Source organism: Conger conger, chromosome 4 (assembly GCF_963514075.1).
Source record: "Conger conger chromosome 4, fConCon1.1, whole genome shotgun sequence".
NCBI lineage: Eukaryota > Metazoa > Chordata > Actinopteri > Anguilliformes > Congridae > Conger > Conger conger.
The window spans coordinates 36483450-36502420 of NC_083763.1; the positions used below are offsets into that span (position 1 = coordinate 36483450).

General features: G+C 39.6%; 1 protein-coding gene across 7 annotated transcripts in view; it reads left to right on the forward strand.

Moving 5' to 3' along the window:
- The first annotated feature begins 8781 nt into the window (after positions 1 to 8781).
- Positions 8782 to 18971, forward strand: part of rbbp8 (retinoblastoma binding protein 8) — a 47239-nt gene continuing 37049 nt past the window's right edge. For 4 of the 7 annotated variants that reach the window (XM_061237608.1, XM_061237612.1, XM_061237613.1 and 1 more), the window contains exons 1-5: positions 8782 to 8899; positions 11194 to 11369; positions 12199 to 12241; positions 13372 to 13467; positions 14273 to 14385. In XM_061237608.1, the coding sequence (XP_061093592.1) occupies positions 11273 to 11369; positions 12199 to 12241; positions 13372 to 13467; positions 14273 to 14385 (349 nt within the window). In that variant the 5' untranslated portion in view covers positions 8782 to 8899; positions 11194 to 11272. Of the gene's footprint in view, positions 8900 to 8925; positions 8981 to 9484; positions 9672 to 11193; positions 11370 to 12198; positions 12242 to 13371; positions 13468 to 14272; positions 14386 to 18971 lie in introns of those variants that run through there. The other 3 variants (XM_061237610.1, XM_061237611.1, XM_061237609.1) reach the window with 3 other exon arrangements.

The following is an 18971-nucleotide window of genomic DNA, read 5'->3' on the forward strand; positions in this document are numbered from 1 at the left end:
CATTTCGTCAGTGCACATCACATTTCAGTGCTTGTGCTGAGTGTTCTTGAGCTTCATGTTCCTCTGATTGTGCATCTGAAACTTACAGTTCAAGAACTGTGTTAAGAAAATGGCATCGTTCATAATAAGAGATTTCTATTCTTTTCAGAGGAACACAGGACTTTAAGAGTTTAACAGGGCTTACATTTTTCAGGCATGGTGCTACATAACTTTCCCCCTAAAGTTAGTATATACAGGAAGAATTTAAGCTTGTGTAATATATCAATATAACATCCCTTCTTTTGTAACATGCAAGGTCTTAAAACGTCATAAAACGTTAAATGTCATAACATGTCTCTGTTTTTCTTCTGGATGTGTCCTGTCCAATCACGTTCATTCTTCAATTACCTATGGAGCGCAAGTTGGGAAGCTACTGTCAGTCCATCAGTCACCATGTCAGTCTTCGTGCTGTGCACAAAATTATCCACTGAAACATAGAAGCGAAGTTCATTCAAACTACGGAAGACACAAGCCTAATTGAGAGGAAAAATGAATGGAGATGGGCTTTGGTTGAAGAAAATGGTGGGGACGGGCAACCGCTTAACACTTGGTGCAAGAAACTCTGAAGTTCTTTCTGCACAGTATGTGACAGGAAACACAGCAGTAGCAATGCTTATCTGACAAGTTGAAAAAAGGAATGTTTTCCTTAAATGCTGATGAGTCTACAAGCCTGAACATGTCCTAGTTGGCCATTATGATGATGATCTTGGCAGGGTTATAACACAGCATCTAGCATATTCAGTGTTTATTGCAGTGGTTAACAAAATTAATAACTCCATAAAATACCTGCATAACTTATTTAGCTAATTATTAAACTAATTGTTGGTATTGCGAAACCATGACTTTCGCACATCTGTTTGTCTACTTTTTTTAGCGCCTATTGGGAGTATTTCAATTCATCAAATAAGCACACCAGCTACCCCAGCACTCCCAAAGAACACTTCATGCTTCCATCTGCTGACAAGCATTACATGAATGGCATTTGGCAGATGCTCTTATCCAGAGCGACGTACAATAAAGCGCAAAGTGCATACCCATAACCAGGGATAAGTGCACTGAAAGACCCTAGAGGGAAGTACAATTTAAACTGCTACCTGCACAACAAAGATAAGGACCAGGGCGTATTTGATCATCGTATTTTTATTATTTAAAAAAAATAAAATACATTTCATTGTAATACCGCAACACGCAAATGTATGAACAAATCACTTACCTAGCCAACATTGCTTACCACAGGTAAAGACAATTAAGGTATACAGGGAGGTAGGGAGAGGTGCAGCTTGATGAGGTGCATCTTCAGTCTGCACTTGAAGATGGCAAGAGATTCTGCTGTTCTGACCTACACGGGGAGTTTGTTCCACCACCGTGGAGCCAAAGCAGACAGTAGTCGTGAGCGGGAGGTGGAAGTTTGGAGAGGGGGAGGCACCAGGCGGCCTGTGGTGGCCGAACGAAGAGGTCTGGCAGGCGTGTAGGGTCTGATGATTTTTTGGAGGTAAGTTGGGGCTGACCCCTTAACTGCTTGGAAGGCTAGCACCAATGTTTTGAATTTGATGCGAGCCATGACAGGCAGCCAGTGGAGGGAAGTAAGCAGAGGGTGACATGCGAGTGTTTGGGAAGGTTGAAGACCAGACGAGCTTCTGCATTCTGGATAAGTTGGGAGAACGAGCTTTATGGAGATGCTGATTTATGGGGAGCGGTTAATGGAGAGCGAGCTTTATGGAGATGCTGATTTCCTTTTCCAGCAGGACCTGCCCACAGTGCCAAAACTACTAGTAACTGGTTTGCTGATCATGGTATTACTGTGCTTGATTGGCCAGCCAACTCGCCTGACCTGAGAATTGGAGGGCAGGATTACTATTTGTAAAAAGAAGTGCAAAGCTGTGCCGCAAAATACGAACCTGGATCTGTTCATGATCCAAAACATACAAGCTCATCTATGAAGCATGGTTATGGCTTGGGCTTGCATGGCTGCTTCTGGAGTGGACTCATTAATCTTTATTGATTATGTAATTTGTGATGGTAGCAGCAGGATGAATTCAAAAGTCTTCAAAACCTTCTGTCTGCCAACTTACAGAGAAATGAGTCCAAACTAATTGGGAGGAACTTCCAACGCAACACACTTCCAACACAACTTCATTAGGGAGAAAAAGTGGGAGGTTTTAGACTGGCCATGTTAATCACCCGATTGAGCGTGCATTTCACCTCCTGAAGAAGGAAAACCCCCCCCAAAACAAACAATTGAAAGAGGCTCCATTAGAAGCCTGGAAAAGCATCACAAAAGAAGAATGCAACAGTTTGCTGATGTCAAATGGATTGCAGGCTTGATACAGTTATTGCAAACAAGGGATATGCTACCAGATATTAAGTGTTATTTACTTTCATTTACTTAAAGGTACAATAGGTAATTTCAGATTCCTAACGGTCAAGAGAGGAATTGGAACAACAGACAACCTCAAACCACAACACTGTTTATGCTTCCCACAGTTTATGAATGCAATGTGTAATATAAATCTTTATTAAACAGCTCAGTGTTCTGGTGCACTGTTTTGGAAAGCTAACAGTGATAAACGCAACAGCCTGTCGTCTTTTCGTAGTGTTCTCGTAAGAAAATGTTCACCGAACAGGTGACTTTATGAGATCTTGACTTTGGTGTGCTACACAACACTATTTATAGTTTTCACTTTAGCTAACCAACTATATTGTGAGCAAGCAAGTTATTTGGCTGCGTAACTAGCTGGCTATATAACTAAGATATGATAGTCTACCACAACTGCAACTGCAACTTTTGAAATTATCCACCTGAAGCACAACGCTTGTGCAATCCCTACTATGTTCGTATTGCCTATACTTTATCATAAGTGGCTATTTGTAAATTCTTCAAGCTAACTATAGCTAATTTGCCTGTTGCTACCGATAACAAACTGGTATTGTTTTATAACTAGATATGTAGTCTTCGCCTGGGTAATAAGGAGTAGTACACAGATTTTCAATGATTGCTTGCTGGAGTGCAATTTGGGCAGACACAAACTATCAGAATAAACCCTCAGAATGCCATTGGCTGTGGCAGTTGGAACAATTTTTCAACCAATGAGCTTTAATTGCTGTACAGCTGTACAATGACGGCCCGACAAATGTACACTTTGAAACCCAAATTTAAGGACTATAAACACAGGCAGAGCCTGTGAGCCTTTTTCAATGATAGGAAGGGATTTGCAATGGTCTTGTAACAATGTTTTAACACAAAAATCTTACCCATTGTACCTTTAAATACTCTGTGTTCCAATACTTCTTATCACCTAATAATTGGGTGATCTGATAGCAAATATGCTATGTTCTAAGAAGTTTAACACATCTAGGTGTAAATACCAGGAAATAAAAGCTGAAATTCTTAACTGAAATTCTTGGCCTTGCTGTTCCAATACTTTTGGAGGGGACTGTAAATGTTAAACCCCATGTTTAACATCAGAATCACCATAAAACAGTACTCCAACAAGTCCATTGTCAGTCTAAGAGTGTGTTGCCAGCCTAGGACGGTAGGTTGCTAGTCTAGGCAGGTGGGTCACTAGTCTAGGTGAGTGAGTTGCAAGTCAAGGAGAGTGGTTTGCTAGTCTAGGCAGGTGGGATGCTAGTCTAAGATTGTGAGTTGCTAGTCTAGGAGATTGGCAACTCACTCATGTGGACGAGCAACCCAGTCTAGGAGTGAATGACCAGGCTTCTGGATAATTGAATATTTATACGCAGTGGACTAAAAAGGAAAAGATACATTTCACCATTTTCCATCCGCAGCACATTATCTGTGAGGTCTTTGTGAGATGGTCTACTTCCACATCTCCCAGTGGCCCCTTCTGTTCATCCACAGCACACTGTAACACGGCATGGCAGAGGACATTCATAGAAAACCAAATTCAGGGTTCAGCCTCTACAAAATCTTTCTACAACAAGAAAGATATAGAGGCGCTGGAAAAGGTTCCGAGAAGAACAACCAGATTGATTCCATGTTTAAAAGAACTTATGAGGAAAGACTTAACATGCTTAATCCGTTTAGTTTAGTAAAAGGAGACATAGAGGTGATTTTAAATTCAGTAAAGGGATCAACGAGGGGGCATAAACGGAAATTAGCAAAAGATATATTCGGCACCGACATTATTTTTCCAAAAATAATAATGAAGCACATTGAAAGTTTTAGTTTCCCAGAGTGAAAGTGCTGTCTATGGCATTTACTCCATCCTGCAGCTCTGTCAGCTCTGCCACATCCACCTTTGTTCCTCAGTCGCCCAGCAGGGGCTCATCTGTGTTGTCTGTGTTGGGGGGCAACATTGGCTCAGGCGGTAAGAGAGCGGGTTGCCGATCCCCTGCCCAGAGTGTCGTAGTGTTAGCAAGACACCTAACCCCTAAATGCTCCTGACAAGCTGGTTGGTGATAATCAACATAAACAATGTGATTGGTAGCCACAAATGTGAAATCAATATATGCACTCATGATCGGTAAAATACACTAGGCTCCAGATAAATGTGATAAATAGACATGCATAGACAATATGTACCCATATAAATGTGTGGAAGTATATTGTTGTATCAAACCACTCACTATTAGGTATTCACTGAGAGAACCATGCATTGAGTATTACTGCTGCCTGCCTTGTGTGTTAGTGTATTATTATCCTTTATCTGTCCATACTGTGGTTACTGGTGATTTGACCGTGATAAAAAGTGTCCATAGGGCCAGAGAGAGTACTAAAGGCCCGGACACACCAAACCGACGGTCGGCCGTCGGACGTCGGTGGCGCCCTGTCGGCCGAGTCTTTCCGGTGTGTCCCGGCGTGTTTTGGAGGGCTCCGACGCCGATTCAACATGTTGAATCGGCGTCGGAGCCCCCGGAGCCGTCGATGAGAGAGAGCTCTCTGATTGGCTGTCCAGCTAGCGAATCAGTGCAGGAAAAGAGAAACGGAAGCGACGAAAGCAAGCCATTCCAAAGTTACTATCACTACCAGACATAATTTTCGATTAGTATTACTAAATAGCGAGAGAACAAGGAAATTGCTGCAAACTGTTTGTTGTGAGCGAGACAATGGCTGCTTCTAGGTCCAACGCAATGCAAACGCATTCCCCAGTCTTCCGGTTTCCATTTTTTGAAAGACAAATACAGACTACCACCACGCAGGCGCAGAACGTACGTGCAACTCGGCCGTCGGGCGGACCGTCGGTTTGGTGTGTCCGGGCCTTTACATTCGACTGGGTAGCTATTCTGCGACTGGGCTCGCTATATATTTGTAAAAAAAGTCCAAAAAAAGGTCCATCAAATCAGAATCATGGACCAACGTGGATGGTCATAGAATCAAATCAACAAGTCAACAAATCAACTAACTTTGACGAATGTTAATGATTACAACATTGAGCGATGTAAGAATGAAGTTCGCTCACATGAACGTTACTGCGTTGAGCAAAACTGGAATCTAGATGTCTAGGGGGTGGAAATATAGATTGAATGACATTTTGACATATAGACTAGGTTAACTCCAATACAGCTCAGGGTTTACCTGGATATAGCATGGCTACGTCCTAGTTGCTAGAAAACTTTAACTTTTCAGCCAAATTTAGCCGAATTTTCTCCTGAAAAAGTACAGTAGGCTCAGGTTATAATCTTACCTGCAAGGTTTCGTCGCCGTCGGGTGCAGTGATTGCAATAGCGAACAGGGTAGCAGTTGAGCGATTATTTTTTCAAGCCGTGCAGTTTAGGTAGTTCTGCTACCTTTTCCTCCTGGTAGTTTTTTATCCTTTCTTTTCTGCGACCGACTTTTGTGCTTCAAGGGAATTTTCACGCTAGGCAGCTAAATGGCGCTTAACATTTTATGCATTAGACTAGCTAATATCATTACATTACATTACATTACATTATTGGCATTTGGCATATCAACGCATGGTCAAGACAGTTCACATTGGAAAACAGCAAACATATTTCCCAGCAGCACTCTTTGCATATCAGAAAACCAGCACCAAATGAATTAGCCTGCCACAAGTTATTTAATTGAATAGTTTATACATTATAGCCTTTTTTCTGTAAAATAGACACACGGTATAAATTTAGCATGATCACATATTGTACAAAGAAAGTGTAATAACCATGACCGAGACAAGTCCTTAAATAAACACATTTCTAAATAAGCAAGCTTATAAATCCATATATGAACAACACCAGTTCGCTATCGACAGCAATAGATATTTGTAAATTCGACAAGCTAACGAATAGCTCATATGCTTACTACCGATAACGAACTGGTATCGTTTTATAACGATAAGACATGTATTCTTCGTTTGGATAATAAGCAATAGTAATATACAGCGTTTCAGTAATAATTTGTCTGGAGTGCAATTTGGGCAGTTGCACATTCCTTTTATCTCTCTTCTTCAATTATGCGTGTTTAACTAAACCTTTGTCTATTTGTCTCAAACTGGAAGTTAGAATTGCATCGTTTGTCGTAGTTATATAGTATACGGAGTTTCAGTGATGCTTGTCTGGAGTGAAATTTGGGCAGCTACACACGAACAATCAGAATAAGCCCCCACGCCATTGGCTGTGACAATTAGAACCAATTTAAAGACTATAAACACAATAGGAATGGTTTTACAATGGTCGTGTAACAATTTAACACAAAAAAATCTGACCTATTGTACCGACACGAATAGCCTGCAAAAGAAATGCCATTGAAATAACCTTGTACATTTTCGTGAGTGCATTGAGCTACAAAGGTAGTCAATAAATAATCCATGGATAAAACGCAAGAAAATACATTAAATTGGTTGATTAATCGAATGTGGGCTATTATTTTATATTAATAAAGTTTTAATCTTTGTAATTGACAGGTCAATCACACCACCACCTCAATCCGCACCAAAACATGCAGGCAGAAGTCGGATACGCCTGCAGTGTAACCGCAGCACCATATACAACAATGTCTTCACTTACCTCTCCGAACGGGTGCGTGAGTTGTGTCTGCCTGAGCCAGAATATCCATCCTCTACCAGATAAAGGCAGATGAGCAGCTCATCGACTCCCTGGTGACCGCTACTACTATAGTTGGAGAGGAGAACTCCACCATCACCTGTCCAGCCGCTGCCGAACCGAACCAGGCTGAAGACCCCTGGCTTCAACTTGGAGCGAGACACAAGGCTCTCGTCAGCTCCATGCCACATCAGACAGCACCCTGGTTCGCAGCCCGTGGGAGGAAACACCGTGGCAGGCGAACATCCCGTCCTCCTCCACCTTGGGTCCTCCAAACTGATAATACGTTCATCACCCTGGACAAACTAGATGACACCTCCCTGGGTGGTTGCCTCCACCCTCAGTCGTCAGCTGCCCCACGGACACTGCCCTCATCACCAAAGTCTGTAACCAGGCAGGCGCATCGCGCCTGGACAGCCTTTTTCTCGGGCTGCAGCCGGCTCTAGGAGCTCTGCCCCCGGCCTCCTCTGCCCTCCCCGGGCTGCAGCACACCCCTGGAGCCACGGCATCGCCGCCACCTCTTCCTCCAACTTATTTAGTCATTGCCGATTCCATCGTCAGGCACATAAAGGACAGATCGACTGTTACCCGCTGTTTCCCTGGTGCCGAAATCTTGGACATTTTAGAGCAGATCCCCAGCCTTCTTGGTGATTACCCACATGTTCGCAATGTCATAGTACATGTGGATACAAATTACATGGCTAATGAACAGTCTGAACTGCTCAAAAGTAATTTTTTAAAATCTTTTAATTCACTCAAGGTCTGCTATCCAAAACGGATCTCCGGACCGATTCCTCGTCTAGGCCGAGGAATAGAGCGCTTCAGTCGAGTCCTTGGCCTTCACACATGGCTAGAGTCTGAATGTGCAATCATAACAAGACATACCCAGTGCGCTTGGTGCTCGCAAACTCTCAGCAAACATTTTTTGCTCAGTTCAAACGGTCCCACGCACATGACTAACTACAACGACATGTCTGGACACACCCTCGGCCACTAATTGCCGACTGCCACCTGGTTGCGACCTTTACCTGTATTTCTGATTCTCGTGTGTAGCCTTCTGTTGCTATTGTTGGGAATACGACTCGCTTTATTCATTTTTAATTTATTCTTTGATTCATCACCATGAACAATGGACACAAGAACGACTTTGCAGGTAACATTATTATTAGTTATATTGACAGTGATAATATTGTTTGATTGATTGTTGATTCAAGTAATCATCGGTCTCTTCGGTTGAAAACATAGACTGTATAAAGAATAAGCTCTCTCTCAACCCTTTTCAGCGTATCAGTCGATGAGTCCAAGAATAAGCTCTCTCTCTCTCTCTCTCTCTCTCTCTCTCTCTCTCTCTCTCTCTCTCTCTCTCTCTCTCTCTCTCTCTCTCTATTGGTGACATTTTCTTAGAGTCAGGCTTTGCCTCTTTTGATCAACTGCAAATGCTCTGCTAACACTAACCAACTAACCATTGGAATATTCAATTTAAAATCACTTAACAAACTCCACAAAATTGTGTCCCCACTGTGTGACATGTGCCATACTGAAACCACCATTCCTCCACAGTTATGTCCTTTGTATCTGTATATTTGATATGCAGCAAAATACATTTTGCGTATTACTGATTTGAAGGGGGGGGGTCAGATAATAGGGAAATGGCGCAAGAGAAATCGAAATTAATGTGTGTTGTCGTCATTTTTATTTATTTATTAAATTCCAATGAAATTATGACATACATCCAGTGGGTGGCGGTAATGCACTTTTGAGTTGTGAGAGGAACAAGAAGAAGCGAAGAAGAAAAGAAGACGAAGAAGCGCGAATATTAACAACGGAAATAGTGCCTAATAGCAAGCTGCTGCAGAATAAGGTGAGATGACTTGTTTGTGCTTTGGAGAAATTCAAGCAGTAGTCAGAAAAGCTATTCTAATGTCAAAAAGAGGATATTAGAGTAAGTTGTGATACTCTGTTGATAGAAATAAAAATTTTCTTAGAATTATTCGGCATTACTAGGGAATTGTGGTTCCCTGTCTTGGATAATGTAACGTCAGTGGTGTTTAACGCTAAGTTAGAAACGACAGAAACGCTTGTAACTTACAAATATTTATCCAGATAGCTACATGGTTCAGAGAACACGAATAATGAAGGAGTGCAAAAACAATAACAACACGCTCGTCCTAGAGAGTCATGAAAAGAAAATAATACTAATGGTTAGCCTAGTAAAGCTGCGCTTATAATGCGCATCAAGCGAGGTTTGCTACGTTACATTAAGTTGTTACATTAGCTCAGAGGTGTCCAATCTTATCCTAAAAGGGCCGGCGTGGGTGCAGGTATTTGTTTTAGCTCAGCAGTAACACACCTGATTATACTAATGAACTAATCGTGGTCTTTAATCAAGACATTGATGAGTAGGATCAGCTGTCTTAGTCCTGTGCTGAAACAACAACCTGCACACCCCTGCTAATATTAGCTAGAGTAAGTTCAGAAGGAAAGGAGGTTATAGAACTGTACCAAATGGGAAAGGGGAAACCGCATGGAAGTAAGCAGTGATTATCCCTGTTCGTAACCCAGACAAAACCTCCAGCAACCCGTCAAATTACAGTTTAGTAGCGTTAACCTCACATTTCTGTAGGACCATCGAGGTAACGTTATGTATTTTTCAACATTTGAGTTTTGCTGTTTGCAGAATGTGGAAAATTGGGGGAATTGTGTATTACAAGAGGCAGTACAAAAAGTAAAGGAATAGGTGCTGAAATGAGGTTTTTGCTTTTCATTTAATTCTTCAGTTAAATGGAAACCAAAATGCTGTTTCATAAGAATGAAGATAAGACTGCATCAATGCTGTTTTTAAGACTTTAAGATCAGGAACTAGTATTTGGATAGTTTAAACTTTCTTGGAATGTGCTTTGATAACTGACATCGGCAACACAGACAAGTGTTAGAAATTGTGAAATGTTATGGGGTGTCTGATAGAAAAGGAGTGGGGAACAGATACGATATCACTGAATAAATAACTTCAGTATTTTACTGCTTGCCTTCCAGTCTGTTGAGCAAATCCATGAATCGCAGGCCAAAAATATATATTTTACTGTCAAAAATATTTACAGGTGCAGTTATTCTATGGGACCTGATAGTTATGACAGCTTTGGACTCTTGGGGCCTCTCCTATTTTTGTGTGGCCCTCATAAATAAATGCCACTTAACTGTCATTTAAAAAAAAAAAAAATCCCAGAATTTGATAGCCTTGTGAAAACCTATGCATTTTCAAACTTTGATTACAGTTAATGGATTCATTTACAAAGCTTTTGAAAAAAAGTCCATATTTTCTCTTCACATGCTTCAAAAGACAGCTCTACCACATGTGCAATGTTAGTCACAAAAAACATACATTTATTTTGCTGTGAAGACTTCCTTCAGGATCCAGATGTGTCTTTCAAAATTCTCTCATAGCAAACATAACTCTATTTCCGCAATTTGCTAATAGGCCAAGGGATGAGATCTTTAACTTCAGTCATATGTAACATCAGTCATGTTTGTTGTAACGCCAGTTGCAAAATATTCCCCATAATAACCTTCACATCCTTGATAGTTGTTGTTAATGGTGAGATAGTATTTCCCATGTTTTCCAGTGAGTTGAATCCAGCAGTTTTTGCTTTCATGCTGTTTAATGTAAGTGGGAGGAGGAGCATTGTTTTGTTGTTTAAATATCTTGCTATGTACTAGTGTTTATGATCACGTCTATCTTAACAAGTGCTCCAGGACCTGCAAAATTTTTCATATTTAAAAAAATAAATGAAGACCTCCCACCATATTTCAAAATGTATGTGATCTATTCCTAACAAGTTTCACCACATGCAGTACCATGTAATTCCAATGGAGGGAAGAAGGGTGAAACTGATGAAGGATTAGTGCCATGTATTTTTAAATATGGTGGGGTGGTCTTTATTTTTTTTTTCAAAATAGTATTTTGTATTTCATATGCATGTATCAGAAATGCATGCATTTCATTCCATCACTGCTCAGCCAGCACAATAACTATATGTTACCAAATATTATGTCCATTTGTAACAAAAATGTCATTTTGTATAAGTGATGTTTATGCTATTTATAATTGTCAGTTTTTTGGTTCCTTCCTTACTGCCATGCAATGTATTCGCATTTTAGGACATCGGAGGCATTCTCACATCCTAGATGAAAGGTACGGACGTGGTCAGTCAAACACCGGTGGATCAACAGCTCTGGCATGAATCCTATGTCCAGTGTCTCCCGGGAGATGCCCAGTGACCTCTTTAGGGAGCTGTGGGCACGGCTGAAGGAGTGTCATGACATGGAGTTGCAAGGTATGCAATGCCATCCCACCTTTCACCATTGAAAAAGACATCACCTTAGTAATCGCAGGCCAAGAGAAGCGCTTTTCCTCCCACTGCAGCCAGCAAGAACTAATTACTAGGTAACCTGAATATGTTTGATAATTATGTATTATTTTGTGTGGTTGCTTCATAATTGGCTTCTGTAGACTTTGAAAAAGCGGTCATAGGGTTACACTGGTGATGTTTTAAGATGCTACAACTTAATAGGGTAACGGCTAAACGACTGCTGAAGCAATCGCATTAAAGTTTATTAATACATTCTAGTTATTGTTTTTGTTAAATCTGATCTTCTGTTTCAAATGTTTAGACTATTTTCTATTACTATAACTAATTAAAGTTACTCATAATTTAGGCATTTCTGCTGCCGTGGAAATGAACAAAGTAATGTCATTTAACCCTTCCCATTTATGAAAAATACTTAATATTGGTACTCCATATTGGCTTTGGAAAAATGGTATCAGTGCACCATTATATTAAAGCTACCTTATGTTCTTGGAGTCAGACCTTCACGACCATTATCCATACAGATATTTAAGATTTTCAATCAATGAATCAATTAAATGTCACAGTTTATTTTAAAATGGAAAATCAGAGGGCTTGTGATCAAGGGTGATTCATTTTGGGTGGCAGTGTAGGGCTTATATTAAAATATATGGTTCTTGAAGAGTATTATAACAGATGTCCAACTTTGTGTGAATGGCTGTGGTGAACCTTAATAGATTTAAAGTGTTTTTTGGGAAAAATGTTGAATTATTTACTCTTAAATAATGTTTTTTTAAATGTTTTATGTGATGTATAGGACTGCAAGTAAAAATAAATAAGCTGAAGAAGGAGCGTTGTTTGTAAGTTAATTTCCATTCTTTCTTTATTGAACATTGTATGCAGAATGCCTGTGCTGCCTGAACTTTTGTTGCACTCTTTGACGTATACACATCAACCTATTCATCTTCTTAGCCATATGGCAAAATAACTGTTGAAACTGATAGCACAGCATTTGTCTCTATTCCATCATTTATTGTTGAAGCTGTGGTCGTAGCATGTCTCCGTGGCCCATTATTATTGATGTTCATAGCAGAATCATGTGCTTCACGTTTGTGGAATCTAGCATGTCATAACAAAGAACATAACTGCTTTCTCTACTGTAGACATAATACGTTTCAAAGAAAGTGGCCATTGCAATGATAAAGCCTTAGTATGGTAGGTTTCATGTACGTACTGTCTTAGGCACCCTAGACCGTATTATATATATGTTTATTTTTTTGTGTGTGTTAGTATAATAGAACACATTTGAGATTTACAAATATTAATTTTCCAAAAGATTTAATTTTACAGAGACATTTTTGTATTTTATTTTTAAAAGTAGCTGTAAGCAATTGACTACTTTTTACATAAAAACTTGATCAAGGCTGTCTAAGATCAGAAGCAAGGTGCCAACCAAGTCTGCAGAAGAACTGTGACAAGTTCTCCAACATGCTTGGAACAACCTCCCTGCTGATTGTCTTAGCCAACACTGTCCTGCAGTTCTATGTCTCAAAGAAGTGATGCGGTTTTAACGCCGAAGGGTGGTCACAAAAAATATTGATTTGATTCAGTTGAACTATTCTGCCAAATGACTAAAATATAATGTAAAATCTATAGTACGTTTATTTAGGACCTTTCATTGAATTATTTTTGAAATCTTATCTGTACAGAATGTTATACAGGTGCCTAAGACTTTTGCACAGTACTGTATCAGAGCTGATACCATGGTTCATAAAGACCTCTTTCACACTGTGGCTTTCACAGAAGAGTAATGAGCTGGACTGCATTAGGTTGCAGTACAGGAGCCAAATTGTATCTCCCTGGGTTCTCTTCAGAAAATACTTTTATGAACTGCCGCAAATTCTTGGATGAGAAAATGTTTGCATTACATTTGATTTACTGTTTAAGTATGATACAGTAAAGAAGTATTCTTGACATAATTTGTCCCTAGAGATGCCCAGAAGCTGGAGGAGTTCTACATTAAGAACCAGCAGCTACGTGAACACCAAAAAACCTTAGAAGAAAATGTGAAAGTTCTGGAGGACAGGTATATACCCCATAGATGCCCCACTTTTTCACCTGTATATTTATAAGTGCCTGATGAGTTCCTGAAAGTTCCAAACAAGGTTCAGTCCATGTGTACAACTTGGCAGAAGGAGACATTTTGTACACAGAGTCCCGTAGTATGCTGTATTTGTTTTTGGTTTCGTTTTACAAATTGTCACACAAATACATTTTTTAATTAGTTGCAAATGGAAAAAACTGAAATGCCAATAACCATTAAAATATGAATTAAATTTTTCTGTTTGGAGCATGAGGTATGATATACAGTATTGTTTTTTGTGCAGATATTAAATTCTTCAATCATGAACACTCACTGAGCACCTTATCTAATCAGCCAATCTTGTGGCAGCAGTGCAATGTACACATGAACTGAAGCTTCTGACCTGTATTTTGTGCATTGCACTGCTGCCACACGATTGGCTGATTAAATAATGGCATGTTTAAGTAGGTTAAGTGTTTCTAATAAAGTGCTCAGCAAGTGTATGTTTTCATATTAAATGTTTTCAAACAGGGCTGTTTATTGTTTTGCATTAAAGCAAATTATTTTCACCGTCAAATCCTATGAGCAAGGAAGTAAGTGTCTGTTATCATTTACATAAGCTATTACATACTGTCATTTCAGTGTCCTGTAACTGAATTTGTTGCAAAGTACTGAAAATGTAATGTAATGGCTGCATTGTATTATGTGTTCAAAGGAATTTACTGATGTGCAGTATTAATGCTTGGATTGAGATCAATATGAAGGGAGTTAAGTGACGGTGATCAGGGTCTCTGGTTTCCCCTCACAGGCTGCGGGTTGGGTTGTGTGACCGCTGCGCAGTGACAGATGACCATATGAGGAAGAAGCAGGTGGAGTTTGACAGTGTGCGGCAGCAGAACCTGCGTCTCATAAGTGAACTCAGTGAGTCCTCATGCTTATGCCACATCTCCTATGCAGTAATGGCAATTGCATTATTCTGAATCACAGTTTTGCGTTTTTCAACCTTTGTCGTAAGTTTTGTTTTGTTTGTCGTTTCCTTTTGCTTATCTTCGACCCAACTCCGATTTAGCCCCTCTGCCTGCTGTTTAGTGACTCCTGTTAGGCTTGAGTGTTCCCTGGAACCCTTTTGATTTTATTCAGATTTTTATTATTATTTTTAGGGACCCAAACAGCTTTGCTATTGATACCCTATTGCTTTTGTTATTTTTCTTATTAGGGGTCCAAGCAGCAAAGCTTCGGGGCCTCAGTTGTTCGTTTTTGTTCTTGTTCTTTTTCCATTTCTATTTCCATTAATCGTCTGTTCGGATTATGAATTGCACAATTACTCAATGGCTCAGTCTTATGTATCCCTCAGACTTTAAATTTAGCTTGAGGTTGTTTTAGGCACGTGCTAATAATAAAGATGAATACTTTATTAAAAAATACGTCTTAATTAACTCTCCCGCTAATACAAAAGATAAATACAAATTCCAATATCCTTTTTTTTGTGTGTGTGAACAGAGTCTTTGGTTATTCTATTCTATCAGGACTTGGTTACATAACCTGTTTCTGATTGGCTGGAGGGGTGTGCATTATTTCCCAGTAAATGCATGGTAATTAAGCATAATGGAACGAGAACCTGTGGTATATTGTGGATATTGGCACCGCTGGCACGGTGGTTAGGCACCGTTACACCCCCTAGCTCTGCCAATATCCACGATATACCACAGGCTCTCGTTCCATAACGCATTTATACAACGGTTATCACATTTATCTTTCAAAATTTCACTAAAGAGACAAGACAAACTTTTACATTTATTTTTAATGGAACTATGTTTTATGGTAAATGTATTCTTCCGCTGAACAGTAGTCTATTGGTTGCGAAGCAACGGTATTGTGAATGCTAGCTAGCAGTAATGTATCCCCACTCTACTATCGAACGGCACTAACCTTAGCAAAGCAATGCTATTGCAATAATGTATCCCCACTGGATTAACGTTAGCTAGCTTGTTAGTTTACGTTACCCCAGACGACACTGACACACACAACTAATTCGTTTTTGTTGTCGTTTATCGGGACACTGCCAGATAACGTGCAGTTACTGAAATAACTCAGTATCGTTACTCCTCCTCCTAAAGGACACTTTTACACTTACTCATTTTATTTAACTTACCAATAGATACAATGGACTGGACCTATCCGTAGTATACTGAACATGACGGCATCAATTCGGTCAAAGTTATCTAGCAACAACAACATAACGCGTTACCCGTCAAAAAAATTATATTGCCATCTAAAAAGAAAGGATTCTCCAAAACCTTTTGTGTTTTTATACTATATTATTATGACCGATAACCTGCCAGACAGTCCAGTAAAAAGTGGTCTGTCTGTCATAATGCAGGGCTTACAAATAAAAACGCAACAACCACTCCCCGGCCAAGTCAAGATAATACATAACTTTGCAACCTTCCCCCTAAAATGATAGTGTATACAGGATGAATTAAATTCCGTGTAATATATCAATATGATAATATCCCTTCTTTTATAACGTGCAACCCTAGGTCTTAAAACGTAAATGTAAATCATAACGTGATTCCACGTGTCTTTGTTTTTGTTCTGAATGCCTCCGATCCAATCTTCAATTACCAATGGTGTGCTAGTAAGGCAGGCCGACGGTAAGATTTTTGTGTTAAAACATTGTTGCATGACCATTGTAAATCCCTTCCTATCATTGAAAAAGCCTCACTGTCATGTTGACTCACCCTCTGCCTGTGTTTATAGTCCTTAAATTCGGGTTTCAAAGTGTAAAGGTGTCAAAACATTGTACAGCTGTACAACAATTCAAGCTCATTGGTTGAAAATTGGTTCTAACTGCCTCAGCCGATGGCATGGGGGCTTATTTGTGTAGCTGCCCAAATTTCACTCCAGACAAACGATCACTGAACCTGTTTACTATTGCTTATTATCCAAGCAAAGACTACATATCTAGTTATAAAACAATACCAGTTTGCTGTTGATTGCAACAAGCAACTTAGCTGTAGTTAGCTTGACGAATTTACAAATATCCACTTAGGATAAAATATAGGCAATATGAACATAGTAGCGATTGCACAAGCGTTGTGCTTCAGGTGGATATTTGTAAATTTGGGAAGCTAACTAGTAATAGCTAATTTGCTTGTTACTGATAGAGAACTGGTATTACTAGATAAGCAATCCAGAGCGACGTACAGTTGATTAGACTAAGCAGGAGACAATCCTCCCCTGGAGCAATGCAGGGTTAAGGGCCTTGCTCAAGGGCCCAATGGCTGAGCGGATCTTATTGTGGCTACACCGGGATTAGAACCACCGACCTTGTGTGTCCCAGTCATTTACCTTAACCACTATGCTACAGGCCGCCCTAGGCTAAATAATGTTTTGCCTTTAAAGGAATTCTCGCCCACCGCAACATGAACAAAAATCTAAATGGCTGGTCTCCGGTATCCCTTGTTTAAGGTGCCGTTTTCAATCTGTTTTTTTTTCATATCGCTATAGAAACGGTGTGGTTTCAACAAATGAATACGTTGTGGTCTAGTCATAGTTTCCACATTGCATACAATCACATGATATGGGTCAGGAGCTTCAGTTAATGTTCACATCAGTGCCTTTGACCCTGGAATGATTGTTGGTGGCAGACAGGGTGGTTTGAGTATCTCAGAAACGGCTGATCTCCTGGGGATTTTCACACACTAGTCTCTAGAGTTTGCAAAGTATGGTGCAAAAAAATGATAATTCTGCAGAGGGAATGCCTTGTTAATGAGATGTCAGAGGAGAATGGCCAGACTGGTCAAAGCTGACAGGAAGGTGACCGTAACGCAAATAACCACACAACAGTGGTATGTAGTCTAAAAAATACGTCTAATAAATAAATCATAAAGTGCTCGCTGAGTGTATAACTGTAAAACTCTTCTCAAAGTAATAAAATAGGAATTTAAAATAAGTTCAGAATGATTTATTTGGTTAGTAGCCCTGGTATAAGCGGAATAAACTACTCCAGTTCTAAGGAAATAAACCACTTCAGGGTGGTTTTTGATCGTGATGATGTTGCCCTCATACTATTGTTCACTTCACTCCAGCAAGCGGTAATGCCTACAAGTCGGAGCATTCTGAGTCAGAGAGAAAAACACATGCGATGATGTCACCAACTAATCGATAATTACATTTATTGCCAACTAATTTGATCATTGATTTTAGTCGACTACGTCGATTATTCGTAGCACCCCTAGTGCCGAGCAATCCTAATTTTAGGGTCCCACCACCAACAGGCAAAAGTTGCAATATTCAAATGTACATATTTTTCACACCATGTAAAAAATTGTGTGAAAATTATGCATCTGGGCATGGACAACAAATTTGCCCCATGGAACCATAACTTCTTCCATGAATGGGTTTTCAGATCCAATTGATCCATTGATCAATATGTGTCTTTACAGTGTAAAAATGTATAATTGCCACATGCTGCTTGGACCCCGTTAATTAACGCTTGGAGTTATATTTCTTATTATTCTTCCCTAAAACAGAGTGGCCTCAAAAACCGAGAGCTAGGAAACTCACCAGGTATGTTCCGGTGTAGTCTGATGGTGCAGATTTATTTTTGGCCAAATCTTTCCGCCATTTTCAAGGCTGGGTTTCAGTTTAGGAAAATATTGGCTAAAGTTACGGAGCAGTCTCTGCAAAGTCACAGAAAACTAGAGCAGCGGAAATGTTATATGAATTGTTTGAAGAAAACAAAAAGCATGAGTTTATTAAATTAATAGAACTAATTCACTGGGAAATTATTAAAATAATGTCCAACTGTAGCAACAGTAAGTGGAGTTGCCTTGGAAAAAATACCACGAGAGGGCTAAAATGCATTGATAGATGCTCAAGTATTTATCGCACTCTTTGTTTCTCCAAGCATTTGAGACTTCCTGCGAAATTCTACATTTCTTCACATTTTAAATGACTCCAACTGCAAATGTTACTTAGGGATGTAGTGACATGCCCACTCATACATGATACAAGGAGTTCATGATTCATAGTGCAATAATATTAAAGGAGGAAAATGGATAAATGCAAAGTGCTGTAATAACAAGGGACTTTATTTGTAACATGCCTTCACAAAGTGCTTAACTGAAACTTGCCATGATGCTACTACATCAATCGCCATTCTTAACGTGTACACTTGCGCATCAATTAGTCAGTGATATTAATTTTAAGGTTAACATTTAAGGTTAAGGTTAATATTAACATTTAAGGTTAATATTAATTGCCAATATTTTATGGTACGATTTTGATACAATTGTTTTGAACTTCCCTAGCTACCATTATCACCAAAAGTCATATAATTGTTCCTTGTGTTCATTTACCAAAAAGAACAACAAGCACTTTCAGCCCAGCTCTCTTTTCTATTTGATTGAGTTATAAAGAATCGATAAGACTAATTTTGCCTTCATAGCTCTGCCAACACCTCTTTCTCTTCCCTGCTGACAAACTACTGGGTTTCTTCAGTG